Source organism: Pimephales promelas, chromosome 12 (genome assembly GCF_988280905.1).
Source record: "Pimephales promelas chromosome 12, fPimPro1.hap1.1, whole genome shotgun sequence".
Taxonomy (NCBI): Eukaryota; Metazoa; Chordata; class Actinopteri; order Cypriniformes; family Leuciscidae; genus Pimephales; species Pimephales promelas.
The window spans coordinates 31282682-31293442 of record NC_142780.1 but is presented as its reverse complement, the minus strand read 5'-3'; the positions used below and the strand labels follow the sequence as shown (position 1 = coordinate 31293442).

The following is a 10761-nucleotide window of genomic DNA, read 5'->3' as shown; positions in this document are numbered from 1 at the left end:
TGTTTTTATTCACAATTTGTACAGTGTCCCAACTTTTATGGAATTGGGTTTGTATATTTATGTTATATATATAATTTATTAATTAATTTAAGTATGTGTGTTTGTATATATATATATATATATATATATATATATACAGTATATATATATATATAGTATATATATATATATATACATATATATATTACTTCACTTCCTTTGAAATCAAATAATTATGATTTCAAGTTGCATCACTGCAAACAATTGGAAGAGAACCATAATATAAATTAAGTTTCAAGTGCCCAACCAAAGGGAACATCAATCACAATAATGGTGAGAAAGGGAAATCAACAATTCAACTAAAGAATTTTGATGTTCTCCCAAAAATATTTAGGTGTATTGACAATAACACTCAAGATGACTGGAAAATGAGCGAATGCAAATTGAAAATGGTACTCAAACCAGTCAAGTAATGTTTACAAGGTTTTTTCTGAGTAACGAAAGCACACATGCAAACAGTACAGATTACTAAGAAATTTTAAGTAAGTTCAACAAATTATTGCACTTTAAGTAAAGTTAAGATAAAATTCTTAGTAAGAACAATGTTATATTTTACAGTGTGGTATGTGGAATTGTCAAGTTCACACGACTTAATTTTTTCAATTTCATGAATCTTATTTATACTCAATAATTTTTTAGCAAAAGGTTTTCTTTTAAGTTAAGTCAACTGATCACCTTGTGGTGCTGTTATTTTGAGGCAGGACTCGTAACCATAAACCAACGCAAATATATAGTGAGTGAGTATGATGTGAGGAGATAACGATGATGTGATAAAAGATGGTTCAACATTGCTTTATTGCATCTCACAATAATAGACCATAGCTCCTGTATCTGTACTTCTATTTTTCCTTATTTTATGACTTCCTGAGGAACAATATCGTTTCTGTTCCCATAAAAAGATGAGGACCTTTTGTTAGTGAGAAAGGTTTGGCACAACTGATGTGTCACCGGTTTTGTCCAAGGCAATGAGTTTATAGCTCTGATGTGCAGCTGTGTGTGAATGAGGAAATATAACGAAGGAATCCATTTTTGGTTTAGTGCAAATAAAACAGCTCATTGATAGATTAGAAATATAAGGCTCAAATAACTGTATTTATGAAATAAAACAAATACTAGTGAATCCAAAGGTTATAATCAAAAAACACAGCATAAAAGACACAAACAAAAATGAGGAACTTATACAATGCAGTGTTCATTTTGGCAACTGGTTTTGATTTAGTCAAGCCTTCATCTTCAGATGAAAATGTTTATTGGTCTTAGTCACATTTCTGTTATTTTGTTTTTCTTAGTTTTAGTTGACGAAAAGTCATTGCATTAACTTTTTGTCATTACTTTTAGTCAAACTGCAGTTACCGACATTCATTTTATTTATATGTAGTCTTTATACAAAAAGATTTCATTATAATCTTCGCTCTAGGCCAATTCAGTTAAGGCAACGGGCTGTATTGGCATTGCACTCTTTAGCAGTATCACTTGTTCAATTCTACATATCCCTTTTCATAAAATAGACATAAAATATAAGGAGGATCATTTGGATTACTTTATCTCAACAGAGCATATTTTTGGACCTACTGTAGTGACAATGAATCTGTCAGCAGTCCGTCTAGATTAATAATTAATCAACTCGCTTCCCATTTGCTGCTGTCATTCATCGCAGAGGTATATGAGTCTGAACCGGAGCACAGCAATTACTCTGCAGAGCACAAGGTGAAGGAAAACACAGTTAAAATCAAAAGCTAATAATCAGACCAATGAATCCCAGCAATCAACCCCACAGTGCCTGGAACTCATCGGAGAAATCAGGAATGCTGCAGCCTACACCACCACCAGGATACCAGTACATTCCTGCTGGATACCCTCAATCCTTTCCAAACCAGCCAGTGCCCCAGGGCCCCCATGCCCAAGGGCCATATCCAGGGCAATCCGTGGTCACCGTGCAGCCTACAGTGTTTGTGACCGCCGCTCCACTGGCCGCTCCACTGCCAGATTACCTGTGTTATTCCATCTTTACCATGCTGTGCTGCTGCTTACCTCTGGGCATCGCTGCACTGGTTTACTCCTGGTCTGTAAGTATTATTAGTCAATGTACTATTTATAAACTATTTGAAGAGTTCAGATGCAAAAGCTTCTAAGTGCAATTTGAAATGTTCTTCTAAAATGATAATTTTATCAAGCTTGTATATTTAAGTTCAGTAATTTCACTTAAATGGCAATGATTGTCATTTAAGTGAAATTACTGAACTTAAATATACAAGCTTGATAAAAATGGTCATTTTAGAAGAAAATTTCAAATGGCATTTAGAGGCTTTTGCATCTGAACTCTTCATTTATTGAATTACTTAAGTCTTTATAATAATTAAATATTACATCACATTAAAAAAATCTACAAAAAAATAGGTTCATGTGATCGAGAAGTCAAAATATTTAGGCATGTCTTGTATACATTTTAGTAGGGGTGTAACAAAAATTAGGGTTCGCTACCTTGCTAAAATACTTTCAGGCAGTTCTTGGCCGCATTATAGTTCCATATCAGTATCACTTTGCTAAATGATTTCAGTTATTTCAAAGGTCTTTATACAGCATTAAAGAGGAAGGGATAATCGCGTTCACTCGCGCCCTGCTGCCGTTTCAACTGACGCATACAGTAATCTGCCACTCTGTAAAAACGGCATTTTGTTGTTGAAATTTCATGAAAAAATAAACAGAATTTATTTGAGCGATGATACTTTTTTTCTACTAATATAACCTTCTGTCCACATTTCCCTTACTCTGCAAAAGAACGGGGTTAGATAAGGTTACATTGCCATATAGTACTGGAAAGTCTTAATTAATTTGCTTTACATTAAACATGCCTATATATTATGTTAATATGTGAAAAACTATAACTACAATCCAATCTCTTTCAACACAGATGTAGTTCGCTACAACTGCGATTTTGGATGACTGCATCAGTCTGAAATATTTAATTCAAGAAACTACTAAAGACACTTTTTTTGTCAACAATTAACCAATTAATATAACACATACTTTTCTATTCTATTTGGATAAAAGCATCTGCTAAAATTATTAACTTTATCAATGTGCATAATAAAAGTAGCCTACGTTAGCAAATAAAAACCTAATTGCATTCAGGAGAGGAATAATATAAACCAAGTTTTTTGAAGGGCAGAAACACATGAAACCAGTCTTGATCCATTCAATTGTTTGCAACTAAATGGCTTTTGTATCACTTACTTTAGTTTAATCTCCTTCCTTAAAGTTTTAGTTCACCCAAAAATGAAATGATCCCACAATTTAGTTACCTTCAAGCCATCTTAGGTGTAAATGACTTTAGGTGAGGTGTAAATGAGCCCAAAACAATCTTAGTTATTAAAAACTATCCTGGCTCTTCCCAGCTTTATATTGAAAGGAAATTGTAGATTTTGAAGCCCCCCAAAAAACGCATTCATCCATCATAAAAGTAATCTGTACAGGTCCACGAAGTCTTGATTTTGTTTTTGGGGTGTACTAGAATATGTTTTGATGCTTGATTGTTCACATAGCCTATTTTACATTATTACAGCTCCTCTCTCCACAAATATAAAATGTGCTGTGATTGGTTAGCTGGCCCAGCGTGTGGTGATTGGCTGCGCTTCTTATACGAGATGCGATTCTTTTTGTGTTTGGGAAATGTTACGTCCCTCCATAAAGTTCTGCGAGTTCTTATCTAGTGAAAATATTTAGGATTGCATCAATATCAAACAAATTCAGACCCTGACAATGTTACGTACAAGAGGACACTGGGTGCAGGACTGATTTCATGCACTGACTTTGTAAGCATGGACGTTTCAGAGGGGGATGTTTTTTGTAATTATCTTATAGGCCTACATGACACAATTTTATCCACCATTTAATCATGATATTTGTTGGAAAACTTTGGAGCGGTGTAGGGGAATAAGAAGAGGCGGTTGAAATTCAGAATGAGAGCAGAAGTGGTTAACATTATGTTTTACTATTGTTTTCACAGACTCGAAATGCCAACTACTCGGGACAGCAAGCATTAGCAGAAAAGAACTCCAAAACGGCACGCATTCTGAATCATACCGCCGTTGCTATTGGGCTTGTTGTCACTGCATTGCTGATTGTCTACAATGTTATGGTCTATAAGAATATGGCAAATTACGAATAGATTTGGCTCTCTGCATTTGAAATGTTATTTGCTCAATCATTGAACAAACGCCGATTATGGTATGTTTAAAACAATGTAAGCTTTGATTGGCCAATTAAATTTTATCATGAAAAACAGTACTTTTTATACACTTGTCTGTCTGTTATGTTTTTCTTTATTACTGTGCATATTTTTTAAGAAACTGTCAATAAACCAATGAACCGTTGTTGTCTATCCGTCATACACTGGAGGCTAAGGGGGTCCACCAAAAAGCTTGCACAGAGAAGTCAAAATTAAACATGATTTAATGACTCGTACATGTAAGTACACATTGATGGCCTAAGACACGAAACGAGCGGTTTTGTGTGAGAAAACGAACAGTATTTATATCGTTTTACCTCTTGTAATCATAGCCATGACAAAATGATCTGAAGGCACGGGCGCTTCGGTCTGAGCATGCGCTGGAAGTGATTGCTTGCGCGCCTACGTCTCTCTTTGTTTAAACAGAGATGTTGGAAGTTTTACCTTTCAAAACATATTTAGATATACGGGAAACCGCAATGGAAGACGATTTCGGTATATCTAAATATGTTTAGTAAAAGGTAAAACTTCCGAAATCTCAGTGTAAATATTGAGTGACGTCACACGCAAGCGATCACTTCCGGCGTAACATTCAGTTCGGTTCATTTGGACATTGAACAACTGATTCAGATCACTTGGATTACACGCGGTAAAAACGATATAAATACTGTTCGTTTTCAAAAATCATGTTTGACTTCTCTGTGCATGCTTTTTTGTGGACCCCCTTAGCCTCCAGTGTATGACTGATAGACAACAACGGTTTGACTGAAAAATCTCAAAATTGAAAATACTGTGGAAACAAAGACACCTACATCTTGGATGCCCTTGAGGTAAGCTAAAACATATCAAAAATTAATTTCAAAGTGAACTATCCCTTTAACACCTATACCTACAAATAAATAAGTGAATTTCCTCAGGCAAGAAAACAACAAAAAATACCACAAAGACTGTTAGTTCCTAGTGATTAACCAACTTCAACATAAGTAAAATTGTTATTCAAATACCCAAATCGGGATTTGATGAACAGGAACCTGACAGGAGGAACCAGAACCCAGAAAAGGAAATATTTAAAAAATAACTTCAAAAAAGTGTTGTAAAAAAACTTACAATACAATCCAGCTACTATAATCAGATGAGGACACTCGCAACAGGTCAGTCTTCACCTGACTGCACACCAGAGACGTACAGATCTTTCTTATTGCAGGTAGAACAGACTCTACTCAAGTCTCCAATGGAAGTAGGGCAGCCTATACATCCACTTCAGCAGAGGCATCCAGAATACTCTACTGGATTCCCTCCCTCTCAGAGTTATCCCAGCACTCCAGGTAAACCTGTGCAGCATTATGGAGCTCCGGCAGCATCTGTCCAGTACGTACAAGGGCCAAATCCGGTGCAGACTGTGGTCACTGTGCAGCCTCCATTTAATGTGTCCTTCACTCCACTGACCAATCCAGAGTCAGATTACCTGTGCTACTCCATCTTTACCCTGCTGTGCTGCTTCATGCCTTTGGGATCCGCTGCTCTTGTTTACTCCATCACTGTAAGTATTGGTTCATTCACCTGTCTCCCCTTGCATATTTACAAATGATAGGCCAACTCTTCAAAAAAAAAAAAAAAAAAATACTTAAAATAAAATAGAGGGGCGTAGAATTTAGTAAGGATATAGGGGCATGTCCCTATAATACCCAGTGACACTGATATATCCAGCCTGATCTCACGGGAATTCGTACGAATTTTACGAGGTGGCTATAATTCGTAACAATTCATACGACCTCACTGGTACGAATAGTACGATTTTGCTAAATCCTACATATTTTACGAATTGGCCAATTTGTATGAATTTGCACGAATGACCTACCCCTTACCCCGCCCCTAAACCTTCCATCACCTCGGTTTAGACAAATCGTACGAATTCGTACGAGCGGGGTCGTAATTAGCCACTTTTTAATCATTCGTTGAATTCGTAAATTGAATTGGTCGTGAGATATAGGGTAGATAGCAATATGGTTATTGGATATCTTAAACGTTGTTGCCATTAAGGGATTAAATGAATTACAAAAAGGGAAACTGGAAGTTAGAGTGGGTTATTATCTTCTAAATAATAAATTATAAAGCATTTATTCCTTATTCCATCTATGGTCACCTTAAAGAGCATGCACAGAGAAGTCCAGAGCAGGCTGATTTTGACTCGCCAACATGTTTTGAGAAATCCTTGACAAATGCCCGAAATCTCATGCAAATCGGTGGTCGTTCACGTGAGTGACAATCACGCAGAGTGAATGAGCTTAGAATGAATTTAGTTATTTATTATCTTGGCCAGTTAATTTAAGTGTAGAAACTTTTAAAAACAGATTTGAATGAAAATCAAACGGAAGTACACAGGACGGAGCGCAGAGCCGGGCTAATAATGCACACCAATCACTGATGTTTAAAAACTCTGTGATATGTTTTGTGATTTTTAAGGCCACTTTAAATCAAGCATTCAATCTATTTGGTTTCTTGTTTTATTATGAGTTATTCACTGTTAGAGTTGCTTTTGTGTGATTTGATTTGTCATTTAAGAAGTTTCATACCAATATTTGTAATATTATCATAATTTTACTTGTCACAGACTCGGGATGCTAACATGTTTGGACACCAACCAATAGCAAGAAGAAACTCCAGAATGGCTCGCATCCTTAACCATGTCAATGTTGGTGTTGGCCTCCTCTTCTGGTTGATCGGTGTCATCTATATCATTATTGCTGCCGTCACAATTTCAAAACTCCATAAAGTGTAAGAAATATTGGTAGGATGAAAAAAAGTTATACAAACATGAACACATTTTTTGATTACACATACGGATACACAATTGAATACACAATTTGGTGGTCTGCTTTTAGATGTTAGTGTTGCTCAAGTTATTGATATGAGAGCTGTAAGACTCCAAATGCATAAGGAGCTTAAACAATAGGGCCAGTGAGGAATGATTCGTGCAACTCACCTGCCTTATTATTATTTACATAATTAAAACACATTTTTTCATTTCAGTTCATTATTGCATTTTTAAAACAATGAAAGCTTTGACTGTACATGTATCATCAATTAAAACATTTCTTCTTATCTTTGTTCTATCATAAAGCTTTGGTAATCAATAATAAATGTATTTAACATTATGAGTCTGGTGTTGTATTTTATCAAACTTTAAAAAGTATCTGAAAGTACAAGGATAATCAGTGAGTGTTCTTTAGTTCAGTTTTATATACGCACAATTATAAACTTTTTTAATCCAAGGGTAAAAGTGCATCTGCCTGTCAAAGTATAAAATACTATAATATTTACCAAATATTTGTTCACAAAAAACAAATACTGCAACTGTCATCCATCCATTTGTCTCATCACGTCTTGATTATCACAGCCTTTTCAGTGGTTTACCTGCCAGCCCCATTTCCATATTACAATATATTAAAAACTCTGCTGCTATAGGATACTTACCCATACCAAGCTCATATCAGCCCAATTTTGTATGATCTCCACTGGCTTCCAGTGGATTATCTTAAAATACAAAATTCTCCTGCTCACACTTCTTAAATTATTCTAGTGAAAATGGTTGACATGCAGCACTTAAAAAGTAAATTGCTCTATCACATAAAGTTCACTTAAATAATCCCATAACTTAATAAAGAGATGCAGCTGACCACTAAACAGGCCTGTTAAAATTTCATCTGTTCAGACAAATATGTTAGCATTTTAAACAAGTTGCTTCAACAATACAAGGTAGTAATTCTTGCATTCTTGCTAACTGTCATGCTTCAAAAGTAGGCCAATGTGTGACCACAATACGTGTAGTCTGTGGTCAAGTTTTTTGGCTTCCTGTAAATGACTTTCAGTTCTAGAGAAAGATGTGTGGGACTGGATGTGTTATCACTGTGAAGCTGCTTTGATACAATCTGTATTGTGAAAAGCGCTATATAAATAAATGTGACTTGACTTGACTTGACTTGGAGACCCCCTCAACAGCAATACATGTTTTATAGATTACATTTTTTATATTAGTTTTTTTTTTTTACACTTGTAGTCCAAAAAAAAAAATAATTACAAACCACTGCAAAAAAAATAATAATAATCAAAAGGCTACACTCAATTAAGTAAAATTTCTACTATTTGATGTAAACCTTCTCTATTTGATGTAAATTTTACTCACACTTTAAGTATGTAACCTATTATAATTACAATTATTATCATTTTAATGCTGATATTTGTAGTTTTTATGTTTCTGAGTAAATGTTTTTTTAAACATCAGAACAATTCGTTGTGAAGCATCCATACTGATAAAAATATCTAAACAAAAGTCAATAACAATGAATCAAAACATGTAAAATGTCTTTTAATGTTTGAGTTGTACATTTTATTGACAATTTATTGAAAGATAAAACAAAAAAGGTTAAAATAATATATGTAAAACTAAAGAAATTCTGTCAATAAATTCATCAATTGGAAATTAAATATTAAATGTTGAACTATAAGAAAACTCATCCACAAAGTGGAGTCCAGCCCCCCACCTCGCCCACCCCCGTGCCATTGGCTCAAAGAAATTCAGAACGAGAAAGAAGTGGTTAACATTATGTTTCATACACAGATTCGCAGATATTTTTCACAGATTCGAGATGCCAACTGCTCAGGACTAGCCTGGCATGCCAGACCCAGAGCCATGTATTCAGAGAGTTATGACAGTCCCGTAGACCGCCATTGTAACTCAGGAATGCGGAAGTAACGCGTGTCATGGACCCGCCCATTAGTTCCTACCACTGATAGTTCCAGCATTGAACCCCATTCATTTTCAGTGCTTCCAATGTCCTCTCGCTGGTAAATTAATGAAATTACTGTAATTTTTACTTTTACACACATTAGCCGACCTCTCGTGAATCTAGTCTGTAGTTATATGTTATGTAGCCAGATCTAGTAAATGTTTATTGGAAGATAATAGGTTAATTGCAGCGATAGCTTACGTGACCAACACTTCACTAACGTTGTTAGCTAACTTATGGTTACCTGATGTATATAATATTTTTTCTAACATCATATAAATATATATATATATATATATATATATATAAGAGTTCAGAGTTCAGATGCAAAAGCCTCTAAGTGCCATTTGAAATTTTCTTCTAGAATGGTCATTTTTATCAAGCTTGTATATTTAAGTTCAGTAATTTCACTTAAATGGCAATGATAATTACCTATTAATTGTTATTTAAGTGAAATTACTGAACTTAAATATACAAGTTTGATAAAAATCATCATTAAAGAAGAACATTTCAAATGGCATTTAGAGGCTTTTGCATCTGAACTCTTCATATATATAATATTAGATATACAATATATATATATATATATATATATATATATATATATATATATATAATATTAGATATACATATACACACACACAATTGATTTTTGTGTAATGTATATAGGCATACATAATATATATATATATATATATATATATATATATATATATATATATATATATATATACAAAAATCAAAATACAATTTCTATAATGCCATCTTATTTTACAGCAAACCCATAGACAATCCATTTGCAATATTTTTTTTCTTTACCTCTATCATTTTTTGTTTGTTTTAAAATATCTTGTGGGCAACTGTGTTTTTATGTTGTCAGGATTATGTTTGATTTAGTTGTCTTTTTTGTTCCCGTGTGTTTGTTTCTGGGGGTTGTTCCTTGGTTAGTGATTAAATTCACCTGTCAATCATTATTTATCCTTGTGTATTTAAGACCTTTGTTTCCTCAGTTCATTGTCTGGTATATCTCTATTTCATGTGATTGCATGTTAGTTATACTGTGAACTCCTTTGTGTATGTTGATTAATAAATAAATGTTTGCTTTATTCTCCTGTGTCGTGCGATTACAACCAACAGAATCAAAATTGAAACCAGAATGAACTTATCCATCCAGCTACTCTGCATGTATGGAGCAGCAATCTCTCGAAAACCACATTAGGAAATTTCTAAAATTGGTGTGCCAACAAACTTTCCAAACTGCTCGTTGTGTGTAACTATTTTTTAGAGCCAGCTTGAATGAGTGCACAAAGGTAGGCTACACCTAAACCATGTCAGTGTCCTCCCAGTATAAACTTGGAAGAGAAAGGACATTTTTTAATAAAAATTCGGATTGTATTTGACTGAAAGAAGAATGTCATATACACCAAGGATGGCTTCAGGGTGAGCAAATCATGGCAAATCATTAACATTTTTGGGAGAACTAACAGGTCAGCGATTCTCACTTCCGAAAACGTTTGAGCACATTTTCGATTCGCCATAAATTTTTGTAAAAATACCAATATGTTAAAACTACACAGTTGATTTCTCGCATCAAATGTTCTCAGAAATGAATTTAGTGATGAAATAGCTTACGTATAGAAAAACGAATTCGTTGCATTGACCTGCCTCTCCTCGAATGCTGAATTGAATGCTGGGATATTTCTGCCG

General features: G+C 34.4%; 2 protein-coding genes across 2 annotated transcripts; both read left to right on the top strand.

The window, feature by feature from the left end:
* The first annotated feature begins 1450 nt into the window (after positions 1-1450).
* LOC120488353 (uncharacterized) lies at positions 1451-4326 on the top strand. The gene is made up of 2 exons (XM_089117990.1): positions 1451-2105; positions 4046-4326. The coding sequence occupies exons 1-2, from the start codon at positions 1791-1793 to the stop codon at positions 4205-4207; spliced, it is 477 nt and encodes a 158-aa protein (XP_088974116.1). The 5' UTR covers positions 1451-1790; the 3' UTR covers positions 4208-4326.
* A 985-nt stretch (positions 4327-5311) lies between these two features.
* On the top strand, positions 5312-7422 carry LOC120462139 (uncharacterized). The gene is made up of 2 exons (XM_039650637.2): positions 5312-5807; positions 6879-7422. The coding sequence occupies exons 1-2, from the start codon at positions 5400-5402 to the stop codon at positions 7044-7046; spliced, it is 576 nt and encodes a 191-aa protein (XP_039506571.2). The 5' UTR covers positions 5312-5399; the 3' UTR covers positions 7047-7422.
* Positions 7423-10761: the final 3339 nt, after the last annotated feature.